Below are 26,992 nucleotides of genomic sequence, written 5' to 3' on the forward strand. Positions count from 1 at the left end.
AGGAGGAATTGTACAGATTTAATTACCGTACATTTGACTCTGCTAGGTGCTAAAGAGATTTCAGAGTCACTTCTAGACAACCTGTTTATTGAGCATTTATTTGCACAAAATCTGTGAGCATATTTTATGATAATGGCTATTTATCGAGCATTTATTCTGATTTGTTTGTGCGAGAGGCTATCTGATGCCATATCAAGCAATTATTATCCCACACTTTTCCATACATCTTCCTGTCACTTTCCTTACTACAAAAGTCTGATTTATGTGTACATGTGAAAGTGGGTTTGTTGCACAACAGTGCCAAATCAACTTTAATTTTGCAACCTGAATTTTCTGGTTTGCAACTGAACCCTAACAGCAAAATAGCAACTGTCCAAAAATGAGTTTGAAAGCATCCCATGTTGCAATGAAGGCTACCAGGACAAAGCAGCAATAATAAATATCCACTCATTGTTATTTTTTAAAATATGAAATAAAGCAATGAGGTTTTGCCCCCCAGAAGTCTTTTCATAAGATTGTAATCAGTTTGAAGCAATAGGTGGGTATCTTTGACAGATAAATTGAACGGGGGATAAAAATAGCTGGTGTTTGGATATTAAAAAGTTCTGCTGTGTTGATTGATGAAGCCAAAAAAGGAGGATACTCTGAACATGAAAAATTGCTGTGGATAATACAATGAAATAGGAATATATGCACAACTTAACAAACAAAAGTTCACTGGGAATGCAGCTCATCACCTTGGAAAATAAAGGATATCCATGTTAATGGTCTTTTAACTTTTATAAACTCATTATAATTTCTATGCTATTATAAGTCTGAAATGTATTACTGATGTCTCTGCCCCCCCTTGCCTCTGCTTTCATTCTGTGATTATTCTGTGATTATTTTGTGTATTCTGTGATTATTTTGTTCTAAGCTTGATTTTCCATTTTAATGTAAAAATATATAAAACATCTACCTACCTGTCGAGAAAGATAGAAAAAACAGATAAACAGATTTTTAAAATCCACTAGTTTGCTATGGAGAGTAGCACTGCAACCAATTACTCTCAAAAAGCTTTCAGCTAAAGCAGGGTTTTGGGGTGTACACCCACTACCCAACAGACAATACCTTTGTCTGGTTTTGTTTCCCCATGTCTACTACCACAAGTGCCATTTTTCTTTTTCTTTTTCTGTCTGGGCTTTCTTTCTCAACAGCCATCATAGCCATTTCCTTGATTATATTTTCCTCCCCCACTTCAACAGACAATTCAATGCCCCTTGGATGGAAAAGTACTGGGAAGGGGGGGGCATTCTGCCCATGAAAACATTCACAAAACTTGGTTCTGCCTTTTAGTTCTCTCCCTGGGCCCTTCTTCCCAGTGAATGTATGTGTGAATGAGCTCAGGTTCCACCCATCACCAGGTACTGACTGCCACATCCTCTGGTCCACGGTCCCAATTGCCCATCCACCGTATGGTGGCAAAAGAGCTGCCTACGCCTGGATTGCAGCCTTGTTGGTGCAATGTGAACAATGGGTTAAACTGCACAGTGCTTGGTCTCATATCTTGAGGAGCACATCCCCCACGTCTGGAGGCTCTGAGACAAGGGTGCCAGGTGCAATGGGTTGCCATAGCAACATCAGCGAGGTTGAGTGCATGACTTCCTGAGCCATTCCCCTCCCATTAGTTCAGGGGATATGTCTGTGCATAGAGAGATGGGTGTAATAGTTTCTTTCATCATGTCCTGAGGCTGCCCTCTTTGTGTGTCATGGTCTGACTCTGAATCTGTGAGAGTCGGGGAAAGAAGCTGTGGGTTTCATACAGCAGCGTTAGCTAGCATGTCGGTAGTGTTAGCAGATCTATCTGTACATATGCATCTTTACTTCGAAGACCGGGAGAATTGTATGTAGTAGAAAGTAGACTTTAGCTTTGTCTCGAGTCTGGAGCCAATAAACACCTTGAAACTTTGAAGGTAGCCCTCCAGTCCTTTATGTCTGGTCCTTTCCCCAGGCTACACACCCCTCTCTGAAGGCCATGCCCCCACACTGACCCTGCTATGCACCTTCCTTGACATTTTTGCCTGGCTGGCAGGTTTCCTCTGATAAGGCTTCTTGCTAGCCTGGATGCAGAATGGGACTCTCTGCATGCAAAGTGTGTGTGTGTGTGTGTGTGTGTGTGTGTGTGTGTGTGTGTGTAGAAACCAGTCTACTGCATGAAGATAACGTTCGTTTTCATTGCTCCACCCATTTTTACCCCAGAAGCTAGCTCAGGAGGAAATGTGGTCCTCAGGCTGAAAAAGGTTTCCTAGCATTTACACTTTGAAATCAATGCGACTTAGTCCGACACTCTTTTTATGGACTCTTATATTTGCAAATGGGATGCGGGTGGCACTGTGGGTTAAACCACAGAGCCTAGGACTTGCCGATCAGAAGGTCAGCAGTTCGAATCCCCGCAACGGGGTGAGCTCCCGTTGCTCAGTCCCTGCTCCTGCCAACCTAGCAGTTTGAAAGCACGTCAAAGTGCAAATAAATAAATAGGTACCGTTCCGGCAGGAAGGTAAACGGTGTTTCCGTGCGCTGCTCTGGTTTGCCAGAAGTGGCTTAGTCATGCTGGCCACATGACCTGGAAGCTGTACGCCGGCTCCATTGGCCAATAAAGCGAGATGAGCGCCGCAACCCCAGAGTCGTTCGCAACTGGACCTAATGGTCAGGGGTCCCTTTACCCTTTACTTTATATTTGCAAATAAACCACCCCAAATTGAAAGATGAATAAATATGAGCATGGAAACCCGTTATACAGCAAGTGCTTTTCGAGCACTGGAAACTTATCCTCCTGGTTGGTCTTCCGAAGCTGAAGCACTTGGATAGAGGTTTTGCAACATTTCCCCCTTCTTACAGCTACCTGGGGACTGAGAGCCCCGAGAAGCAGGCGAAGAAGTGCACCTCGAAGCTGATGGCGCTGCTTTCCCCAAGGTTGCCAATGGATTGTGCCCCGCGGAGCTGGTTAAAGGAGGGGAGGGAATCCCGGAAGTTAGTGCTGCTGGTTGTGTTTGTTGCCCTGCTGGTTGACAACATGCTGCTGACAGTTGTGGGTAGGTGGCACATTGCTTTGTCTTCTCTCTCCTCTGAGCTGTGTTAATGCTGACAGACAGGGCTGGATCCAGGCCAGCATCTTGCAGCTGACCTCCTCCGGTAATCTCCCTCCCATAATAGGGCCATTGATCTCACTTGGCTCCATTCCTGCAGTCAGTTGGATGGCACCATTTAAATTTCCCACTTAACTCACTGGGAGTTAATGTGGTCCACCACCCATCCCTCACAATAGCAGCATGTCTGCTTCCTATCAAACAGTCCTCTGGTTATTATATTATATTATAATAATTATTATTGTTGTATTGAGACTTTCTCATAAGTTTTGATTCAAGGAAGCTTACAACACTTAAAAACAACGTTATAAAATACAAAGTGATAGAAACAAACTAGTTAAAAACAAGAGTTAAAATACATCCAAACACTGATTAGAATCACCGTTAAAATACAGCTTGCCCTGGCAGCAAGCCTGGTCATTAGCACTCCCTGCACCTTAGTTTTCAGAGGCCTGAATAGAAAGGTATTAGCTTGCCAATGGGAGAATAACAAAGAGAGAGCCCACCTCGTCTCTCTTGGGAGGGAATTCTGCGATATGAGAGCAGCCACAAGAAAGGCTCTCTCTCGGGTCACCACCAACCATGTTTCTGATGTTGATGAGACCGAGAGAAGGGTTGAATGGGATGTCTCTGTAGGAGGAGCTTGCTTCATGCCTGTCTTCTTATCCGGCTGCTCTGCTTTGCGTCTTGCCCACTAGAAGTGCAATATCTAACCTCTCGACGGACTTCCTTGCAGTGCCGATCATTCCTTCCTTCCTGTTTGCCACCTACAAAAGCGCAAACCACTCTTCTCTTCAGACCACAGCGATGACGACTGCTGCCCTCTCCTCGACAGCTCCCTACGCTTCAGGGCTCTCTCCAGATGACGAAACCACAGTGCTGACCTTGGACTCTCATGCTCATCCCCCTGCGGTCCACGCAAACGAGACCCAAGACAGAAATCTTGTTCCTCACCTTCCCACGACCACTTTGCTGCTGAGTAACAGTTGTACAGATGGAGTGGACTTTCTGTCCAAAGAGAACGTTCGCGTTGGGCTGCTCTTTGCCTCAAAAGCCACGGTGCAGCTCTTAGTCAACCCATTTGTGGGACCTTTAACCAACAGGTATGCCCATTTGGGGAGGGAAGAGATGTTATTCCCCTTACTTTCGTGTACGCAAGGAACCACAGACAGCAGCTCCCTGTCACAAACAGAATTGCAAAGGTGGCAAGGAAACTATAGCACTGAGGGCTGAGGGAGTTATTTCACACACTGCTCTGAGAGGTCCCTCAGCAAAGTGACCTCTGTGGTGCCCTACTAAATTTGCTGGGCTCCTGGCTTTTGGCTTACTTGATGGAGGGGGGGGAGTAGTGGGGTGCTATGAGCTGCTACTTTTCCACCGTGCCCCAAATATGCAACATTGTGGTGCGCGCTGACAAACCATCAGTCCAGGCTCCATTTTAATTTTCCGCAATATCATAGAGTGGCACTATGCTGGGCATTTTGGGGGGCATGTTGTGAAATACTCAGTGGTGCCTGTTGCCTCATCTAAGGGAGAGACATGGCAGGTGTCAGCATTGGTGGGCTCTTTGAGGGTAGACGGAGTGCACTTGTCATTGTAGGTTTACTTAATACATGAATCATTTGCCACAATAAAATTCCCAAAGCACTTAAGAAGACGGTCACACCCACAACATACATTTAAAGCAGTAGCAGAGGAAGCCGCTTGGGTGCCTTGGGCGGCGCGGCCAGGGGCGGGGCGAGCCACCCATAAGGGCAGGACGCTCAGTGGGGCCTCCGAGGAGTCTGCCTGTGTCCTCCCACCCAGCCGTCCTACAGCTGAGGGGGAGGCAGCAGGCGGACTGTCTGTGGCAGCACGGAGCCTGCGGGCGTCCAAGCCACCGCACCACTCCCAGGAGAGACGTGTGGCTGGGGCATGCCGCAGGCCCCGTGGTGAATGTCGCCCAGCATCTTGTCACCCCCCTCGGTGGTGACACCTGGGGCGGCCCACACCCACCGCACCCCCTTCCTCCGCCCCTGATTTAAAGCACATATATTATTATTATTATTATTATTATTATTATTATTATTATTATTATTATTATTCTGTTAATTTATTGAAGTTACCTTAAACAATACATTGTTTGCAATTCACAGTAAATTGAAGAGCTATTCTGATTATTTTCTTGCTCCAGAGTTCTTTTCTTTCTTTTTAAAAAAATACTTATGCATTTTTAACTACTACTACTTCTATCATGAGACGTGGGTAGCACTGTGGTCTAAACCACTGAGCCTCTTGGGCTTGCCAATCAGAAGGTCGGAGGTTCGAAACCCCGTGACAGGGTGAACTCCCGTTGCTCGGTCCCAGCTCCTGCCAACCTAGCAGTTCAAAAGCATGCCCCAAAATGCAAGCAGATAAATAGGTACCGCTCTGGTGGGAAGGTAAACGACATTTCAGTGTGCTGCTCTGGTTTCGGTATTCTATTGCGCCAGAAGAAGATTAGTCATGCTGGACACATGACCCAGAAAAACTGTCTGCAGACAAATGCTGGCTCCCTTGGCCTGTAATGTGAGATGAGCACCGCAACCCCAGAGTTGTCTGCGACTGGACTTAACTGTCAGGGGTCCTTTATCTTTACCTTTTTTACTGCTATCATTATTACTATTATTACTATTATATTATATTATTAAATTTTCTCAAAGAATTATTGGGACATTAAATTTTGCCAAATAATTTTTGGGACAGTAGTTTAGCCCTCACAAAGCTACATTTCCCAGCACCCTTAGCAAACGACAGTTCCCAGGGTTATCATGTGCTTTGTGGATGCATGATGTGGATGTGACTGCAAAATAAAATTCTGTAATGAATATACATTAACCTATGAACGTAAGAGCCCGCTGGATCAGGCCAGTGGCCCACTTTTTGTCCAGCATCCTGTTCTAGCAGCAGCCAACTGACCTGTAGAACCTGAACAGAAGAGAATTATTCTCTCCTAAGGTTTCCAGAAGCATGGCTGCCTCTTACTGTGGGGACAGAGCACAGGGATCCCGCCTTGTAGCTACTGATAGCTTTATCCTCCACGAATTTGCCTAATCCTTTTTTAAAGCCCTCCAAGTTGTGGCCATCACTGCTTCCTGCAAGAGTGAATTCCATAGCTTAACTACAGTGGTACCTTGGTTCCGGAAGTCCATTCCAAAACCAAAGTGTTCCAAAACCAAGGCGCGCTTTCCTATAGAAAGTAAGGCAAAATGGATTAATCTGTTCCAAACTTTTATAAACAACCCCTAAAACAGATTTTTAACATGGATTTTACTATTTAATGAGACCATTGATCCATAAAATGAAAGCAATAAACAATGTACTGCAGTCACACAATCAATCAATCAATCAGTAGCTGAACTGGTTCCACACAGTCACAAAAACAAAAACACAAAATAAATAGCAAAAACAGACAGACCGCAGCCTAACACTCAAAATGGAAGTGTGGCACTCGAATCAGAAGCGTAACGCTCAAAATGGAGCATGTTTGGCTTCCAAAAAAGTTTGCAGACCAGAACACTTACTTCCAGGTTTGCAGTAGTTGGGTTCCAAGTTGTTTGAGTACCAAGGCGTTTTGAGAACCAAGGTACTGTAGCCTTATTGGAGTACTGCCTGCACAGTCAGTTTTGGGTTTTGGAAACCCATTCCTTCAGTACCACTGTATACGCTTTGTGAAGAACTTTCTTTTGCCTGTCCTGAATCTGCCAGCAATCATCTTCATTGAATGCCTACAAGTTCTAGTGCTGTGAGAGAAGGAGAAAACTCTTCTCTACCCAGTTTCCATACCATGTATAATTCTATGCTATCGTGCTGCTTTTTAACTCTGTGAAAGACATAGAGTAAAAATATCCAGTCAGTGGTGCTGCCCAACTGCTCAGTGCCAAAAGGATGGCTAAGTCAGAAAGAGGTGGACCTTCTCTGGACAAAGGATTCTGCAAACAGAACCCATTCCACAGACACATTCTCTGGTCTGGGGAGTGAGTGCAGTGAGTGCAAACCCTTATGTCTTCTCTCCCTGCAGGATAGGATACCATATCCCCATGTTTCTTGGATTTGTCATCATGTTCCTCTCCACCCTTTGTAAGTATCCTGCACCTCATACCTGGCCTTCAGGTATCTTGTCTACGAGATTGTGAAATTTGCCTATGAGTAAAAGTAATTTTTTTTAAGCAAGCAGGGTGCTTTTTGTTGTTATTGTTCTTAGAGGATCCACACGTGTGTTCTAGTGGGCATCCATGTAGGAAAAAAGCATTTTCTACTATGTGGGGAAAAGGGGGAGAAATACCTCTTTTGTGATGTTATTTGCCGTCTGCAGATTTTATAAGCTTGTGTGTTAAAAGCATTTTTAAATAATAAAAAATAGCTGCCTGAATTAATCAGGGCACCTTTTTCATGGATTAAAAGTTTTTAAACTGACCAATTAATCTACAGAACATTGCAACCTTTATTACAAGTCAGGCCTGTAACAAAATGCTGCAGTATTTATTCTCATGCTCACCCCATAATCAGAATGCTGCAAGTGGAGGTCATCGACTCACCTACCATGCCATCCTCCAGAATATTCCATTCTCCCCCTCCCTTCCCACCAATCCTCATTGGGCTGTTTCAGTGGCGTAGCGTGGGTTGTCAGCACCTGGGGCAAGGCAAGTAATTTGCGCCCCCTAACCCGTGGATTTTAGCACTCGAGTCTCTTCCACTAGATTAGTTAAAGAAACCCTTACCCCCTAAGCACATGTATTGTTTGTTATGAAAATACTGATGTAATTAAAGTAAAATGCATCTAAATACAAGTTTATTTTCAAACACTTTATTGAGTGCAAGCATGCATTACACATTCTCCACATTTTCAGCAGGTCTATGAATACAAATTTACAAATGTAGTAACCTAGCATGGGCCATGCTATTATATGTCATCTCACAACCATCGTAAACGACAAAAAATATCAAGAACAAAAACTAAACATCAAAATGGAACCATACCCTGGAGATGATCCAAGACTGGGCTAGATGGAGCCAACTTCCTCAATCCTGTACCTCTAATTGTAATTCTTTAATAGAAGTGCAAGATATCAATCTGTATATACAGATTAATTTAAATTCACCTGCTTTTAACTAGCACAAATTTTTCAACAACGGAATTGAAGTCTACATTAAAGTCTCTCTCAATGGACATCTGCCTTGTGCACCAGATTCTTTTTTCTATGGCATGATATAGGTGTAGTATTCTGCTAAAATTCTAAAAAAAGAAAAAAAAGAAAATAACTTTCATGCCTTGCTGCACTTTTAGCACCCCTTCATTGTATAACCATTTCTTTACTCTTAACATAATGTTTATTCACCTTCATGCCTATTGCCTTACTCTTTCAGCAAAAAAATAAAATAAATTAAAGGTTGCTAGACCCACTAGCTTACATCAACTTATGTTGAGCTGGAGCAGCTACGTATGGATCGAAATCTGTCTCGTCACTGTTGAACCAACCAAACTTCAATCCATCTGGTCAGCTCAACATGCAGAGAGACCAACGTGCCCCCTTTCAATGCAGAGAGACCAACGTGCCCCCTTTCATTGCAGAGAGACTTACCTGCTTCTACTCAGTTCCCCGCGTCTTCTCAAGTCCTCCCGCCTCCTGCTCGGCAGCTCAGCCAATTGCATGCATTCGCCTTTCGGCCAATGAGGAAGTGGATCCCACTTCCTGATTGGCTAGGAGGAGGATCCGTGTGACAATAGCAATTTTTTTGCGAAATCTGTGACAGCGCTGAGAGAGAGTGAGCGAGCCAGGTAGGGGCAGAGAGCTGTGCGTGCGAGCGCCCCCCCAGATGTTGCACCCGGTGCGGCCGGCCCCCCCTGCACCCCCCACGCTACGCCACTGGGCTGTTTTATTTCTCAGACATTTACATTCTTATATATGTTTGTTGTACTTCTGCAAACCACAGCCCTCTTGTTTCTCAAGCCCTATTTTGGCTCAAATCCTGTCAGCACTCACCACCTGTGTTTGCTATTAGAGCAGGCATGGGGAATCTTGGGCCCTCCAGGTGTTCATGAACTACAACTTCCATCATCCCTCACCTTTGTCAATGCTTGCTGGTGTTGACAGGAGTTGTAGTTTAGCGACATCTGGAGGGCTGAAGGAATTAGAGGTATTGATAACTGCTGCTGCTATAATTACAGTGGTACCTCTGGTTAAGAACTTAACTCGTTCCGGAGGTCCATTCTTAACCTGAAACTGTTCTTAACCTGAGGTACCACTTTAGCTAATGGGGCCTCCCGCTGCCGCGTAATTTCTGTTCTCATCTTGAAGTAAAATTCTTAACCCGAGGTACTATTTCTGGGTTAGTGGAGTCTGTAACCTGAAGCGTTAGTAACCCAAGGTACCACTGTACATTCCTCCTTTTCAGCCTGGGATTCTCAACATAGACTACAAATAAGATGCAATAGCAATAACTGAAGCAGCAATATCATGGGGCAGGGCTGGGGAACGTCAAGCCAAGGGGCCAAACATGGTCCTCCAAGCCTGTTTGTCTGGCCCTCAGAACTTCCCTCAGATTACATGCTCCGCCCACTTTTGTCTCTGGCCCCGCCCAACACAAGCACATGGCCATCAGAAAGTTGCTGGGAAGAGAATGCAGGCCTTGAGAGAATGTTCCCCATCTCTGCTGCAGAGGGTTTAAAGCACTTCACAAACATCAAACCAATAACCTGACTATGCCACTGTTACAACTGGGCACATCTGTTTCCTTCTCTTAGTGTTTGCGTTCTCGAGTACCTACACTTTGCTGTTCATCGCCCGAGCGCTCCAAGGCATTGGCTCTGCCTGTTCATCTGTTGCAGGTAAATATGTGGGCAGGCCTTACCAGCAGTGCTGCTACGATTGTATCCTGGGGTGCCAGCAGACACCAGCCCAGTCCCTGTGTGCAAAGGCAGCAGGAGAGGACTCTTCATAGAGGGTGCACCTTAGAGGAGGGGCTGCAGCTGTAGCTACATGCTACCTGGAGAGGGTGGCGCTGTGGTCTAAACCACTGAGTCTCTTGGGCTTGCCAGTTGGAAGGTCAGCAGGTAGAATCCCCGCAACGGGGTGAGCTCCCGTTTCTCTGTCCCAGTTCCTGCCAAACTAGCAGTGTGAAAGCACACCAGTGCAAGTAGATAAATAGGTACAGCTGTGGTGGGAAGGTAAACGGTGTTTCCATGCATTCAGGTTTCCATCACGGTGTTCCATTGCACCAGAAGCGGTTTAGTCATGCTGGCCACATGACGTGGAAAGCTGTCTGTGGACAAACGCCGACTCCCTCTGCCTGAAAGCGAGATGAATCCCGCAACCCCATAATCGCCTTTGACTGGACTTAACCATCCAGGGTTCCTTTACCTTTTCTTTTTACTTTAGAAGGCACACCATAGAGGAGGGGGTGTAACACATGTGTTGTGTGGAAAAGGTATCAGGTTCTCTCCCTGGCATCTTCGGGTAGGACTAGGACCCTGTCTAAAACCCTAAAGAGCTGGTACCAGTGGATGCTGGTCCATTGGGGGGAAAGGGCACTGCCCCACTAACCTGTCAACCTTCAACCAGACCCCATCTTCCTGCCATCATACCTCTGGTTGGGAGCTTCCTTCTCATTAATCTCAGAGTTGCCCTTGTAGAGCTCAGTATGGATGATGGGACAAAACTACAAAGAGCTTCCCTTGACTCTGGCTCTACCAGCTGCTGGCTTCCTTGCCTCCTGCACCCCCAACGGACGCTACTGCCCACTTGCCAGATAGTCAGATAGACCAATGACCTTGCACTCTATAAGGCAGCCTCCTGTGCTACTAAATGAGGAGTCCAGAATGACACTCAAAACTTATTTCTTCACTACCTTATAGCCCACCTTTCCTCCAAGGAGCTCAAGCATAGCTCTCCTGCTTCCCTTTTTGCCCTCAAAACAATCCTGTGAGGAGGTTAGACTGAGAGATGAGGATTGGCCCAAGGTCACACAGGGAGCTTCACAGATGAGTGGAGATTTGAACCCTGGGCTCCTAAGTTGTAGCCCAACACGCTTACCACTTCACCACAGTGGCTTTATTCTCTCTGTTTGCAGGTCTGGGGATGCTAGCAAGTGTGTACACGGATGACAACGAGAGGGGAAATGCCATGGGAATAGCCTTGGGGGGCCTGGCTTTGGGAGTGCTGGGTGAGTAATCCTTCACATCCACAGCAAACAGGTAGAAATGTCAGAACTTATGCTGGTGGATTGCCTCTCTATACTGCTTCAGTCTTTCCTTTGCTCAGCTTCCATTATCCCGTCTAATTAGACCTGGGACCCATCAGGCATTGCTGGACTCCAACTCCCATCAGCCTCAGCCAGCATGGCCAATGATGAAGGATGATGAGGACCTCTGCTGGGCTAAAGAATGAGCCTCCTCTTCATTCCTGAGTCTTCATCACCAAAGCCCAAAACACTCTGTCCACTGCACGGTGTTTATCCACTAGCCTGTTGCTAAGTATCACATTCCTGTGCTCCCCTGAACCACTATTTCTAATTTGTGATGCCCACTTAGATCCAGGCAGGTTGTTTAGTTATGTCACAAATTGTATACAGTATTCTGCTTGATGGCAATAAAAACCTCAAAGCGGTTTACAGAAAGAATAAAACAACACAATCATCAGATGAAAACACAGAGAGGTAAAAACAACTTCAGTATTTAAACTGTCATAAACAATAAAAATCAATGATAAGCAAAAAGCCAAATTAAACCGCATGTCAACATTCTACTCATCTGAACAGGCTTGCCAAAACAAAATTGTTTTTAGCAGGTAATGAAAACAGTCTAGTGAAGGTGTCTGCCTTACAGTATGTCAAGAAGCAGGGAGGTCCAAATCTCCATGATGCCGTAAGCTCTCAGGGGCTTAAACTAGCCGATTATCTCCCCACTTTCCCCTCCTCTCTGTCTCAACGATAGACTCACAGTCTGCTCACCTTACAGTACCTGCTTCCTCCTCCTCTTCCTCCTCCTCTTCTTCCTCTTGTCTTCCCCAATTCATGCTCAAGGCTTCTTGGGCGCAGGGATACGTCTTGGGGCAGGGGACTGTATGAAACACTCTAAGAATGTGTAAATGTGCACTGATGCCTCTGTATGAACAGTAACAGTATTAATAAATGGGAGATCATAAGGAATAAAAATGATTTGTCCAATCCTGCTAGCAACCTCTCTCCTCTCCACTCCATTGAAGCGAACTACCTTCATTCTGAAGGGACGTGGGTGGCGCTGTGGGTTAAACCACACAGAGCCTAGGACTTGCCGATCAGAAGGTCGGCGGTTCGAATCCCTGTGACGGAGTGAGCTCCCATTGCTCAGTCCCTGCTCCTGCCAACCTAGCAGTTTGAACGCACGTCAAAGTGCAAGTAGATAAATAGGTACCGCTCCGGCGGGAAGGTAAACAGTGTTTCCGTGCGCTGCTCTGGTTCGCCAGAAGTGGCTTAGTCATGCTGGCCACATGACCCGGAAGCTGTACGCTGGCTCCCTCGGCCAATAAAGCGAGATGAGCGCCGGAACCCCAGAGTCGGCCATGACTGGACCTAATGGTCAGGGGTCCCTTTACCTTTCCCTTCATTCTGAAGCCTTGGAGGAATCAGGTGCTGATCCTCAGAGGCAGGAATATGGAACCTCGGACTCTGAAGACCAAATGCAGCCATCCAAGCCTTGGGAATCTCCTCAGGCCATACCAGATACACTGCCCCTGTTTCATGCCCCTTTTTGGCAGTTTTGCCTGGCTGAAATGTGTTCTTGAACTCGGCTCATGCCTCTACCTTTGATCTGCATGGAGGGCAGAGTTTGCTTCTGCGTAGAAACTAGCCTACTGTACAATGCCAACATTCACATTTGCTGCTTCACCCAGTTTTCCTCTGGCTCTGCTGGCTACTGGCCACTTGAGGAATGGAGTTTATCTCAGTGAAGACCACCACACTCCACAAAGACCTTACTTGGAAAATAAATACAACCCAGGTGGTTAAGAAAGCCCAACAGAGACTCCATCTCCTCAGAGTATTGCGGAAGAACGATGTCAATCAACATCTGATGATCTCCTTCTACTGGTCAACAATAGAAGGTGTCCTTTCATACTGCATCACAGTGTGGTATGCTGGTTTGACATCAACTGATAGGAAGTGCCTACAGAGGGTGGTGAATACAGCACAAGATATTATGGGCTGTCCCGTGAATCCACTGGATGAAATAGCGGAAGAACGTTGCCTCAGGAGAGTGAGGAAAATTCTCAGGGATGATTCACACCCTAGCCGGCACTTTCTTGATCTCCTGCCCTCAGGCAGAAGATATAGAAGCATGATAAGTCGCACCAACAGGGTAAAGAGCAGCTTCTATCCATGGGCTGTTAGGCTGCTGAATTAAAAGATAACAACAGGGCAACTGACTTTTGGGTTTGGTGGGTGTGCGTCAGTAAATGAGGTTAATTAAGACTAAGAGGTCTGAGTGGGGGGTCCTCGTGTAATCTCACTGTATACAAGTTGTACAAGTGACAATAAAGTATTTCAATTCAATATTTCAATTGAATGCTGCCCTTGGGGGTGAGAAGGGTTCCCCACTGCTATAAACCTCGTTCTGTTTCTATGGTTGCTTTTTCCAACACTGATGGAGCACTGATCATCACTGTTTTCCTTGCAGTCGGTGCTCCTTTCGGAAGCGTCATGTATGAATTTGTTGGGAGGTCATCTCCTTTTATGATCTTGGCATTCTTAGCTCTGTTGGATGGAGGTGAGTAGCTCTCTGGGGTGTCACGCAGTGGGGCAGTTTGGCAATTTTAGGCTCTGGACTTAATGGTCTTACAAGGCATGTGTGGGGCAGGACTTCTTTCGATGTAGAACTTCAAAACTCCATTCAAAATGTGTTAAGCCAGCTGTGATGTATTTGAGGACCGCCCCATGCTCATTCTGGTGTGCAGGGGCATGGATACCCTACCATGATGACACAACTAGTGGCAGGATCAAGACAACTGCATGACTGAGGCAAGCTGAGCTACAAATACCCACACCATACATTTAAAGTCCATTTAACACACAATTAAATTACATGGCTTATTCAAAAGAACCCTGGGAACTGTAGTTTTTAAGTGTGCTGGGAATTATAGTTCTTTGAGGAGTAAAAAAGGTAAAGGACCCCTGGACAGTTAAGTCCAGTCAAAGGTGATTATGGGGATGTGGCACTCATCTCGCTTTCAGGCCGAGAGAGCCGGTGCGTGTCCACAGACAATTTTCCGGGTCATGTGGCCAGCATGACTAAACCGCTTCTGGCACAATGGAACACCGTGACGGAAGCCAGAGCGCACAGAAACACTGTTTACCTTCCCGCCACAGCGGTGCCTATTTATATACTTGCACTGGTGTGCTTTCGAACTGCTAATTTGGCAGGAGCTGGGACAGAGCAACAGGAGCTCATCCTGTTGTACAGTTTCAAACCCCAACCTTCTGACTGGCAAGCCCAAGAGGCTCAGTGGTTTAGACTACAGCGCCACCTGTGTCCTTCACCTTTACTTTTATGAGGAATACACTATTGGTCCCAGGATTCTTTGGGGGAAGTCAAATGCTTTAAATGTGCCTTAAGTGCACGTTGTGGATGGGATCTCATCAGGCTGTAGTCCTTCAATAATAATAATAAAATTTTATTTATATCCCACCCTCCCCAGCCGAAGCCGGGCTCAGAGCGGCTACCAACAGTAAAAGTAACGCAGCATTCTACAATCAATTCATTCTAAAATCAATTCAGAATCAAATTAATGGCAACCATTGGGCTAGAGTTCTATGAGGATTACCAAAGGAGGGGGGTCAGACTGTGCCTTGGCCAAAGGCCTGGTGCAGGCCCTGTGGAAAGATGTCAAGTCCCACAGGGCCCTTGTCTCTTGTGACAGAGTGTTCCACCAGATTGGGGCCACAGCCGAAAAAGCCCTGGCTCTGGTTGAGGCCAGCCTAACCGCCCTGTGGCCCGAGACCTCCAAGATGTTTTTGTTTGAAGACCGTAAGGTCCTCTGTGGGACATACCAGGAGAGGCGGTCATGTAGGTACGAGGGTCCTAGGCCGTATAGGGCTTTAAAGGTTAAAACCAGCACCTTAAACCTAATCCTGTACTCCACCGAGAGCCAGTGCAGCTGGTATAGCACCGGGTGAATGTGATCCCACAGCGAGGACCCCGTAAGGAGTCTCGCCGCAGCATTCTGCACCCGCTGGAGTTTCTGCGTCAGTCTCAAGGGCAGCCCCATGTAGTGTGAGTTACAATAATCAAGTCTGGAGGTGACCGTCGCATGGATCACAGTGGCTAGGTCAGGGCGAGAGAGGTAAGGAGCCAACTGCTTAGCTTGGCAGAGATGAATATATTTCCCTTGAAGTAAATATCACTAAACATAGTGGGACTTATTTCTGGATAAATTTGCTTAGGATTTGACCGCCCAAGCTCCAAAGCCAAATGAGAGCCGAGATCACAGCCTCACCATACATTTAACTCCCATGACTTTCCCCCCTGCAGAGAATCTTGGGAACTGTAGTTTGATAAGTATGCTGGGAATTGTAACTCTTGTGAAGGATAAACCACAGTTCCTAGGATTTGTGGGGAGTGAGTGAAGCAATAAATTGAAAGAGAGGGAACATCAAAACATCACCATTAAGAGCAAAGTTGAAATGACATTCCAAGAAAAGCAAGCCAGTAACAATATTTCTGTGTTAGCTTTACAGCTTTGTATCTTACATCCATCAAAGATTTCGCCTGAGGTAGGTACAACATACACTTATTAGTTTTTTAATTGTTTTAGAATTATTGCAAAAAATAAAATCTACCTTTTTCTGTGTGTCTTCCAGAGTACGAAAGGGACTCCGCTGCTGACCTTGCTAGGAGACCCTTACATTTTGATTGCAGCAGGTAAGTCGCCATGCCTTCCTCCTGGATATTTGGGGTCATGGATATTCATCACTGGAATTTAGCTTTTTTGCATATGGAGCTGGCGAGAGGAACATTTTTATAAACTTCAGAAAGTGTGTGCACCCCTCCCAGAAACAAAACTAAACCCCAAGCATCAATCAAGGGGGAGGGCAAAACAAACACATTTATTAATAAAATAAATTAATTAAAAAGCAGCTCCCTTTTCTAAGAGCAGGACTAGCCGACATGTGGCCCTCCAGATGCTTCTGGACTAAAACTGCCACCATCTTGATCACTGGCCATGCTAGCTGGGGCTGATGGGAGTTGCGGTTCTGGAGGGCTGCAGGTAGCGCCAGCCCTATCATTGGGCATGAGGAGGCAGCTGCCTCAGGCAGCAGATGCTCTGGAACAGCAGCAGCTCCATTCTTCTCTGTTGCCACATGTCCCCCTTCTGGGTCCTCTAAAGTTCTGGATACTGTAAAGGTCCTCCTGCTACCTCAGGTGTGGTGGAGAAGGATGCCTCACCACCTTGTTGAAGTCAGAGTCACCTGCCATTTCATTCACCTTCTGTACATTGAAGGGGGAGGCATTTTCCCCTTTGCGTGGGGCAGCAAAACGTCTTGGGCCAGCCCTGGCTGCAGGTGAGTCTCCCCTGTTTTAGTGAACCTTTGCTCCTCTGATTCTACTGCTTTTGTCACTTTGAACGTTTGATTCTTTCAATGAAATACATGCCGAGGGAAACAGTGGAAAGAAACAAGATCTGTTGGGTTGAGAATAGGGAGGTCCCCATTTTCATTTGCGGGGAGAACCTATTTGTTTTTTATTGTTATTATTATTTCGGGCTTTTTACATACATTATCTCCTTCCAGTTTTAAAATTTCCCGTACAATTTTCCCTTCCCCTCCCTCCCCCCCATATCCGTTGGAAGGGTTCAAACAATCATCCTCAGCCACAGCCATAGCGTCTTTAGTTTCCACCAAATGTCTTTTGTTCCAGTAGTTTCTATCCATTGAAGATAGGAGTTCCATCTGTTCCTTATCGTGGTGGACTTGTCCTTCCACGATGTTTCCTGTGACATGACTGCGACAATGTCCAACTGAATAAGTTCAAACAAATAACTATTCCATGCCTCTACTGTCCATTTTTCTTTATCTTTCCAACCTAAAGCTATCGTTGCCTTTCCCGCTAATATCATAGCTTTGAAAGTAAACTGGTCCCCTTTCTCTATAGCCATGTTTCCAAGTATACCCACTGTCATGAAATCAAAGTCTACTGGAAGCTTCACTTTAAACAGTTCATTAATAACCTTTAGGATTTTATTCCAGAATTCCTTTACCTCTGGGCATCGGCGGGAACTTATTTGTATTCTGATTATTTATTAATTCATATTGCCAAAAGGGGCTTCAAAATATGCTACTTCTGGAGCTTCTGGGATTCTCTGCACCAGGCGTGGGGAAGCTGTAGCCCTCCAAATGCTGTTGGATACCCAACTCCCATCCGCCACCGCTGGCATGGACAATGGTCAGGGATGAAGAAGAGTTTGGATTTGATATCCCGCTTTATCATCCCCTTTAAGGAGTCTCAAAGCGGCTAACATTCTCCTTTCCCTTCCTCCCCCACAACAAACACTCGATGAGGTGAGTGGGGCTGAGAGACTTCAAAGAAGTGTGACTGGTCCAAGGTCACCCAGCAGCTGCAGGTGGGGGAGCGGAGACACGAACCCGGTTCCCCAGATTGCAAGACTACTGCTCCTAGCCACTACACCACACTGGATGATGGGGGATTGCTTTGCCTTTTGCTTTCTTAACAAGAATGGTGACCACGCAGGTATCTCTCATCTCCCTCCAGGCTCAATCTGCTTTGCCAACATGGGGGTGGCGATCCTGGAAGCCACTTTGCCCATTTGGATGATGCAAACCATGTGCTCCCCAGAGTGGCAACTGGGTAGGTTCTTTTTCATATCCTTCCTGGCTATCAGTTGGCAAAGGCCACTAGCCTTTAGCCAAAGGGGGTCTGAAGTAGCCAAGGAGTGACTTTCAGGTGATTGTGAGGTCTTGGGGGGGGGGGCAATTCTCGGGTGGCAGGTGTTGGGATGGGGGTCAGCAGCAGCAGCCCCCTGCCATTCCTCTTGAGCTCCCTAGCCATTCTAGGGCTCTGTGTGCCATGCATTCTGCTTTGTTAACCTGCTGTCCTCAGGTGTGCAGGTTAGACCAGGTGTCAGCAAACTTTTTCAGCAGGAGGCCGGTCCACTGTCCCTCAGACCTTGTGAGGGGCCAGACTATATTTTTTGGGGGGGAATGAACGAATTCCTAAGCCGCACAAATAACCCACAGATGCATTTTAAATAAAAGCACACATTCTCCTCATGTAAAAACACCAGGTAGGTCCCACAAATAACCCAGATATGCATTTTAAATAAAAGGACACATTCTACTCATGTAAAAACATGCTGATTCCTGGAGCATCCGCAGGCCAGATTTAGAAGGCGATTGGGCCAGATCTGGCCCCCGGGCCTTAGTTTGCCTACCCATGGGTTAGACACTCCCATCACTAGCCTTGAGGTAAAAGGACTTTGAGACAACCTACTTATTTGAGAGTTCATTCTGATTTGTTTCCATGGAGATTAGACAATGTTGGCTATTTAATGAAAATTCATTCTAATTTGTTTCCAGAGAGATTAGAAGAGGTTGGCTATTTACTGAGCATTCATTTTGATTCCTTTTGTGTGGAGTTAGATGCAGTTGGCTATTTAATGAAGACCTGTTTTGATTGTGGTTGTGTGTGTGTGTGTGTGTGTGTGTGTGTGTGTGTGTAGAGGTTAAACAACATTCTGTCAATGCTAGCATTATCCCACACTTTTTACTACCTTTCCTCATCACTCTCCTTATCACAAATGCTGTGATCTTTTCGGAAATCGGTCCGCTGTGCAAGACTGGGAAGGCTGATTAATTGCACACCATGAATTTGCCAATGTGTGATTTAATCCCATCTGAAAATAGCTGCAGTCTGGAAGTGCCCCAAGAGTCAACTTGCAGCCCACTTGGCTTCAATATATGGAATAGATGGGGCATTATCTTCACCTTAGCTAGTAAAATGACTTGGGCCTCAATGTGCAAGGTTTTGCATGCAACTAGGTGTGAGAGCACTTTTCCACCCATGCCTCCAACTGCTAACTTCAAGAGGAACCCACCCCACCCCCGCCAACACAACCATATCAAACAACATGGCTTTTGAAGGTGCACCTACAGATTTAAAATAGCAACAACAAAGGTATCTTCAGAGGCACAGGAAGAGTGACTCGGTACATGGCAATTATGCGCTGCCTTGGAGACTGGATAATGAGATGAAATTGCCTACCTTTTCTGTAAAACGCCCCCCCCCCCGAAATTCAATTTGGGGAGGAGGGGCCTGGGGGGATGCTCTCAGCTATGCTTTCTTCCCAAATTAAATTGCTACCTAGGCTCAGTAGTGCTCCCGAGAGCCACTAATCAAGTTAACTACCAGTTAGTCAGCAGGAAGCCTTGGCTAAATAAGGGCCTGTGAGCATGACCTTTCTGCTCGCTTCTAAGAACAAGCAGTGGAGCAAAGAAGGATGAGAAGGATGTTACAAATGAGAGACACAGAACCTGTGAAACATGGGAAGAAGAAAGAGGAATCGTTATTCTGAAATTGAGGATAAGATGTTGCTAGACTACCACTATTCCTGATCACTGCTGCCTGGGGCTGATGGGAGATGAAATCTGACTACATATGGAAGGCTGCTGATTCCTCATCTCTGCATTAGTGGCAAAGATCCCACTGCTCTCTTTTCAGGGCAGTTGACTTGTTTGGACCATGAACAGGAGACTATGCAGAACAATGGACATCTGGGTACCACCAGATTGGTACTGCAGGACCTTGGATAGCTCCAAGATGACAACTTGCTCCATAAGGGCTGGAGCTGGAGTTGTTTGAGAACTTTTTATCCTTTCTTGCCAGCCTATCCCCCCAGACTCCTACCCCTTCATGAACAGTGGAGAACCTTATAGTCCTCTGCTCTGGAGCCTAGCACTTTGCCAACTCTCAGTCACTTCCCATCATGTGTGAGATACACGTACACATCAGCTGGGTTACTGGCACACTGGTTCAAATCCCTGCTTGTTATAGTTGTCCACTGCGTGATCCTGGGCCAGTCATTGAGTTGTATCCAATGTTAGTCCTACTAGTACACCTATTGAAATCAATAGACCTGAGTGTTGGTTGTCATTGAACCATGTATGTATGCCACCATGAACTCCTTGTACAAAAAAGTGATATATGAATGCAATAAATAAATAACTAAGGGCAATAAAATAATAAATAGCCCCAGCTCATATGGAGCAAGCCTTATGAGGAACAGTTGAGGGAGTTGGGCATGTTTAACCTGAAAAGGAGGAGAGTGAGAGGAGAGCCATCTTCAAACATCTCAAGGGCTTTACACGGAAGATGAAACAAGCTTGTAAGACTCGAGACTGTAAGACTCGAATCAATGGATTCAAGTTACAAGAAAGGAGATTCTGACTAAATGTTAAGAGTAGCTTTCTGACGTAAGAGATGTTTGACAGTGGAATGGGCTCCCTCAGGAGGTAGTGGATTCTCCATCCTTGGAGGTTTTTAAGCAGAGTTTGGATGGCCATTTGTCTCGGATGCTTTAGTTGAGATTCCTGCATTGCAGGGAGTTAGACTAGATGGTCCCTTGCAACTCTACAATTCTATGATTCTATGAGTACAATGGAACCTTAAACCCGATTAGTTAAACATGGTTCCAGTCCAGTAGATAAAACCTAACAATGAGCAAGTAGATTGTAACAGCTGTAACAGTACGCGGATGGCACTGTGGTGTAAACCACTGAGCCTCTTGGGCTTGCTGATCAGAAGGTTGGCGGTTTGAATCCATGCGACGGTGGTGAGCTCCTGTTGCTCTGTCCCAGCTCCTGCCAACCTAGCAGTTCGAAAGCACACCAGTCCAAGTAGATAAATAAGTACCGCTGTGGTGGGAAGGTAAATGGCATTTCCGTGCGCTCTGGTTTCTGTCATGGTGTTCTGTTGTGCCAGACAGAAGTGGTTTAGTCCTGCTGGCCACATGACCCAGAAAGCTGTCTGTGGACAAACGCTGGCTCCCTTGGCCTGAAAGCGAGATGAGTGCCGCAACCCCAGAGTCTCCTTTAACTGGACTTAACTGTCTGTTGCACTCAGGTTGCATTTGTGGTCTTTGCAGCAACATCTGGTTGGCCCAGGCATTCTCAACCTGCGGCCCTCCAGCCTACAACTCCCCTGATCCCTAGCTAACAGGACCAGTGGTCAGGGATGATGGGAATTGTAGTCCAAAACATCTGGAAGGCTGAAGGTTGGGGGTGCCTGGGTTAGCCACTGTGAGAACAGGATGCTGGACTATAGGGGCCTTTGACTTGGTTTATCTTACGTTCTTAAGGCTGACGAATGACATCATCATCATTTTGAGTATTTTTGAACTATTGGCACAGGGCATTTTTCAATTATTGCTTTTATTTGCCTAACCTGGTGTTTCACAAGCAGAAGAGCATGGATTTTCCCAGAGCACTGGCAAGATAAACATAAGGGTTTATCTTAGAGGAAATTAAACACAAATGGCTGGGTTTCAATAAGGATGCTGTGACATATCCAGGCAAACAGAGGTGCCTGCAACACATTTGTAAGCCGGAGGAGAGTAAATTAAAGCTAAGCAACTGCCAACTGACAGCCTGTCAAATATTTGATTTGGATTTAATTATAACTGCAGATCAAATTGCTGTTCTCTTGGTCCAGAGCATGAGGCTGGAGTAAGGGAGGAAATGGGTTGGTTTCATATGGACTAGTTTAAAAAAGGGGTCTGCCATGGAACTTGTTTTGAATACAACATAGGTATGGAATATCTATGATGCCCAGGGATTCAGAGAGATAGGAGTATATCTCAGCCAAGATTTTGCAAATGATCAAAGGAGCTAGGGGTAAGATTATCTCATGACACCTTCAAAACAAGGAGACATAGGAGCCCCCCCCCCAAATGGGCTCTGAAGATGTTGCTTGACTACATCTCCCATCATCCCTGACAACTGCCTATGCTGGATGGAGCTGGTGGAGGTTATAGTTCAACAACATCCAGGGAGCCAGTAGTGAGGAAATCTAGTTAAGGCAATGATACCCAGTCTGAGTCCCACCTTTCACCACAATTGGCAACATGAAATCTAGTTTTTTTATTATACGTGCCCCTCTTTCTCCCCTTAAGACTACTTAGGAATAGCCTTACTGGATGGCTCATTTGGTCAATCATCCACTCCAGTTGTAGCTATTCAGATGCTATTCAGACTGGGCAACCCAGTCAGATGGATGGAGTACAAATACATCATCATCATCATCATCATCATTATTATTGAAATCCGACAAGCAGAGCTTGAAGGCCATGTTTAGGGGATGGTCTCCTGATAGCTGGGAATCTCTCTGTGTTTGTGAATGAGATACCCACCAGAGTTTTGAGAACATGATACCTGTGCAGTTTGGAGAGGAAGTGGATAATAATAATAATAATAATAATAATAATAATAATAATAATAATGCTATTATTTTTATACGTTGCCCATCTGGCTGGGTTTCCCATCTGGCAACTGGTATTCAGCCAATAACACCATTATAGCTGGTGGTTTAATTTTGTTATGATGGCTAATACCCATTGTTAGACCGGTCCTCTGCAAATATGTTTCATCCCATTTTAAAATCTTGTTCCTCCCCCACTCTATAAATAAATAAATATATAGGGACATATCTTCAATGCATACGTATTGGTTTAACAAGACCTATTGTCCCTGACCATTGTTAGAGGATTGGCCTCCTGTAGGTGTCCGCTGCTGCATTTATGTATCTCTGCACGTGACAGGGATTTAAGGAGAGTTCTGCAAGGTCATTCTGTCCCTTTGCAGAAAATGCCATGTGCTTTTATTTCAGACTGATGCTTCTCTGTTTTGCAGGGGTAGCTTTCTTGCCTGCTAGCCTGTCTTACCTCATTGGTACCAACCTCTTTGGGATGCTAGCCAACAAAATGGGGCGGTAAGTGGAGGAGCCCAAAGAGGTTTGAATCCTGTGAATCCGTGAGTCACTTTTATGACCTTTGGGAAACACAGGACTTGCCTTAAAAACCTATTCGTACCATTGCCCCATCCATCTTGGATGCTGACTGGAGGCAGCAATCCAGCCTTGGACTTTTTGCATGCCAAGTTTAATAAATGCTTCCCCTTTCATGCTGTTTTTTCCTCAATGAAATAACCTCAAACGTAACCTTTATTTGTAGGGCAGCAAATCCAGCCCCCTGTTTGCCCCCTTCTTTCCCTTTTCTGGGTCAACAGTACCCTTTCTGAGATGTACAACCAGAACTGCACATAGTATTCCAAGTGTGGTGTCATCGTAGATCTGTGTGACAGCAGCATGAGATTGTCAGTTTTATTCAACCTGCTTAGCTTCAGAAAGGTTGCTGTGCCCTTCAGATCATGCTCGGATCTCTCTCTCACCAATTGCCTTTTCTTTATAGGTGGCTCTGCTCACTGATTGGGATGGTGGTAGTGGGAGTCAGCCTCCTTTGCGTGAGTACGCTAGTGAATCTGTATTCCATGACTGACATGCAGAGAAATCAGCTGTAATGGGGAGCCAGGCCAAGAAGCAGCAGGGCCAGCTTAACTCTGGCCATCTGTGTTATGAGTGGGAAAGGAATCCTGGAAGAGAATTTGGTGGCGGCAGACTAGTCAAGTATTTTCTGTCCTATGAAATGAAGACCGATGATCTACCAGGAGAGCAAAATCCACACACCCCCGCACCCAAATAGTAAAGCAGTAGCCCAATTCAGACTTAGGTTTCTCTCCAATAAACAGTGGTTTGCTCAAGTGATGAATTAAAGTCATAGCCCATCTCCTTCCATGCCCATCTTTACAGGTGAAACTCGGAAAATTAGAATATTGTGGAAAAGTTCATTTATTTCAGTAATTCAACTGAAAAGGTGACACTAATGTATGAGATAGGCTTGAGATATGTCAAGCCTTTATTTGTTTTAATTGTGATGATTATGGCGTACAGATGATGAAAACCCCAAATTAACAATCTCAGAAAATTAGAATATTAAATGAAATCAGCAAAACAAGGATTGCAAATAGAGCAATATTGGACTTCGGAGAAGTAGAAGCATACATATGTACTCAGGTCTCATTTAATATTCTAATTTTCTGAGATTGTTAATCAGCTGTAAGCCATGATCATCACAATTATAACAAATAAAGGCTTGACATATCTCACTTTGTGTGTCATGAGTCTATCTCATATATTAGTTTCACCTTTTAAATTGAATTACTGACATAGGGACTTCCGGGTTGGCGCCATCGCCGAATGGCGGATTTCCTCCGAGCTCCGGAGGGAGTCTGCTCGATAGGGGTCGGGTCCTGCCGCGCCGGCGACGCGGGGACCCTTAAAAACCACGGGCGCGGATGCCCGTGGACATGTTGACTCGGTGGGCACCGTTAGCGCCCTTCCGACCCGCGAAGGAGCCTTTTTAAAGGCTACGGAACGGGGGGACAGGGAGCGGCGCTGTTCTGTGAGTCTACTGCTTCCCCTGCCGAGCGAAGCCGCATGCCATTCGTCGGAGAGCGCTGACTTCTTCCTTTAAAAATTTGGACTAAAAATCAAGAACAACAACCCGTGAGTAATTTGAAAATTGGATTAAAATTTTTCCTTTTTTGTGGATCTGGCACGAGCGGGGGAGGTGCAAAGAGGAAGTCCGTCTCCCCCCCATTGTAAACATTTTAAAGCAAGGATTTGCCAACTAAGGTTGAGAGAAGAGTTGTTTTTTTCCTGATTGGATAAAAGTTATTAATTCCACGGATTTAAAAGTATAAGTTACTGTGCTGGAGGATAGGAGCTTATTTTTTTTTATTAAGTGCCACCCTTCCCGAGACCAGGAGCAACCCGCGAAAGGAGCCTGTTGAGGAGTTACAGAAGATTTTGACAGCTGTCAAATTAGCTGTCAAAGTTGGAAAAAATTGAAAGCTTTGGTTTAGCCGACTACATTGTTACAAGGTGTTGAAAGTAAAGAAAGATTGAAACAAATTAATCTGATTTTTGGACTGGAAGTGAAAGGAATACTAAGTAACCAGAATCCCTCTAGAGGGGGTTCACGGACATTACAAGAATGGAAATAGGTCGGAAAATTCTGGCTGATTTGGATGAGGTTGTTTTTCTCATGGGAAAGCTGCGCAAGATGTACAAGATAGGCCATGTTTTGTCTACAAGTCCTACAAAACTGAAGTCAACAGCAAATATACCTATTGAGTTGGAAAAGGACTTGATGTTCAAAACACAGGCAGCTGGACAAGAAAAGAAACCAGAGACTGAAGAGGAGGAGCAGAAAGGAGGGGCTGAAATGTCACAGAAGGTAAATGAGAGCCAGAGGCCTGCCAAGATGGTTATAAAAGGAAACAAGGATCGGAAGAAGAAAATTTGGTCTGAACCCAGAAATGAGGAATGGAAAGATCTTCTTTTGTGGAGAACTGAAGATCTTGGGATTGCCAATTTGATCAAGGTGGAAGCTGGAGCTTTTGGGACATTTGGACTTAAGAAACAGGACTTGAGCTCCACCTTTAAACAAGGAGGCCTGGCTGGAAGGAACATGGACATTATAGAGAGAGTGCCCCTTCGAGACTGGGTGTTAAACACAAGGGACTTTCAAAGAAGCCGGCAGAAAGGGACTGAGAGAGATTTAAGAGCCTCGGACGTGAGGTCTCCAGGCTAAATAGATGGACTAATGGACTATGGTTTTGGGATTGAAACCGGGGAGGGAAGGGTGGGGTTTGGAAATCCAAAGGGGGCCTGATCTTTTTTACTCTGTGTTTAATTTTATGATGTTATCACTATAAGAATGGGGAATTCGTGGAAGGGTAATAGGGTCAACCTTAGAAAAGGTTTTTCTTTTTATAAATGAATAAGGCACATAAGTTAAAAGTTGATACACAAATTGAATTAAATATAATAATGAATCAAGGGTAAAAATTTAATATAAATAAGCATAATAACAAACTAAGGTTAAGAAACTAGAGATAAGAACTTGTTGGGTAAATATTTGGATTTGGAATACAAGAAGGGGAGGTGAGGGGAAGTTGTGGAAAGAAGTCATTGAAAATGGGATTCTAAAGGTTGAATTTTTTTGTTTTTTTCTTTTTTCTTTTTGTTTTTCTGTACTATTTGAAATTTTAATAAATATTACTTTTTAAAAAATTGAATTACTGAAATAAATGAACTTTTCCACAATATTCTAATTTTCCGAGTTTCACCTGTATATGAATTGTCAAGCCATGGTTTCCTACCATGTCCAAACCAGGAAACTGTGGTTTAAGCACTCCCCATGTCATGACCCATGAAACAATCCAGCAGCAATCCAGGCACAGAGTCAGACGCTGCAGACTCACCAGATAAGCAGCAGGAGCGTGACGTTGAACATGCTGCAGAAGATCAGACGACCTCTGGATCCGAGGTTATCCAGCAGGGAACCCCTGGAAGAGCCTTCTCTACCACCAAGGCCTATAGGGCCAGGACCAGGACCGTCCCAGGCACCTTCCCTTCAAGAAACAGATTAGCTGAAGGGCTGGAGTATCCTGGGATGGCCCATGGCTGGCTTGCTGGAACCCTGAATAGGGACACTCCACACTGTGACGTTTTTGTCGCAAGACTCCTAATCTATGTCATTCTTGGTACCTGAGTCGTCATGTTGGATTGAGATGTGTTCTCTCATTCAGTGGTGAAGCTGCCTGCTCTGGCACCGGGGGAGGAGAGCAGGCAGGGGTGTGGCTGGCACACACCCCACAGGGTGGGGCATGTGTCCTGGGGGCATGCGTGCCGCCTGTGGGGGCGTGGTGCCCAGCACGGTGGGGGGTGCGCGGCGCATGCCCGTGGG

At 45.5% G+C, this 26,992-nt stretch overlaps 1 protein-coding gene across 3 annotated transcripts in view; it reads left to right on the forward strand.

The window, feature by feature from the left end:
• SLC18A1 (solute carrier family 18 member A1) overlaps positions 1 to 26,992 on the forward strand; it is a 50,385-nt gene that overhangs the window by 16,275 nt on the left and 7,118 nt on the right. For all 3 annotated transcript variants that reach the window (XM_083480550.1, XM_083480549.1, XM_083480548.1), the window contains exons 2-12: positions 2,878 to 3,071; positions 3,862 to 4,228; positions 7,165 to 7,223; positions 9,889 to 9,972; positions 11,214 to 11,306; positions 13,795 to 13,884; positions 15,844 to 15,887; positions 15,975 to 16,035; positions 17,884 to 17,979; positions 23,034 to 23,112; positions 23,591 to 23,642. In XM_083480550.1, coding sequence (XP_083336676.1) covers positions 2,933 to 3,071; positions 3,862 to 4,228; positions 7,165 to 7,223; positions 9,889 to 9,972; positions 11,214 to 11,306; positions 13,795 to 13,884; positions 15,844 to 15,887; positions 15,975 to 16,035; positions 17,884 to 17,979; positions 23,034 to 23,112; positions 23,591 to 23,642 — 1,164 coding nt within the window. In that variant the 5' untranslated portion in view covers positions 2,878 to 2,932. The remainder of the gene's footprint in view (positions 1 to 2,877; positions 3,072 to 3,861; positions 4,229 to 7,164; positions 7,224 to 9,888; positions 9,973 to 11,213; positions 11,307 to 13,794; positions 13,885 to 15,843; positions 15,888 to 15,974; positions 16,036 to 17,883; positions 17,980 to 23,033; positions 23,113 to 23,590; positions 23,643 to 26,992) is intronic.

Source organism: Podarcis liolepis, assembly GCF_965112155.1.
Source record: "Podarcis liolepis genome assembly, chromosome: 16".
NCBI classification, from domain to species: Eukaryota; Metazoa; Chordata; class Lepidosauria; order Squamata; family Lacertidae; genus Podarcis; species Podarcis liolepis.